The following is a 240-nucleotide window of genomic DNA, read 5'->3' on the forward strand; positions in this document are numbered from 1 at the left end:
GTGGCTGCCGAAAGGAGACGGCGGCCGCCTCCTCGTGAGCACGTGGCTCCTGGCGTCCCTCGTGTTCATGTCCTCCTACAGCGGCATCCTGACCGCCATGATCACTGTGCCCAGAGTCACCATCCCCATCGACTCCCTGGCTGACCTCGTGGCCCAGGATGACCTTCCCTGGCGCCTCGAGAAAGGATCGATGATGTTTCAGTACTTCCAGGTATAAAATTTCGAGATGTATATATATCC

At 57.5% G+C, this 240-nt stretch overlaps 1 protein-coding gene across 1 annotated transcript in view; it reads left to right on the top strand.

The window, feature by feature from the left end:
• LOC119588190 (glutamate receptor-like) overlaps positions 1 to 240 on the top strand; it is a 16,500-nt gene that overhangs the window by 10,869 nt on the left and 5,391 nt on the right. Inside the window, exon 4 of the mRNA XM_037936893.1 lies at positions 15 to 211. Within this exon, the coding sequence (XP_037792821.1) occupies positions 15 to 211 (197 nt within the window). The remainder of the gene's footprint in view (positions 1 to 14; positions 212 to 240) is intronic.

The sequence above is a fragment of the Penaeus monodon genome, chromosome 23 (genome assembly GCF_015228065.2).
Source record: "Penaeus monodon isolate SGIC_2016 chromosome 23, NSTDA_Pmon_1, whole genome shotgun sequence".
NCBI lineage: Eukaryota > Metazoa > Arthropoda > Malacostraca > Decapoda > Penaeidae > Penaeus > Penaeus monodon.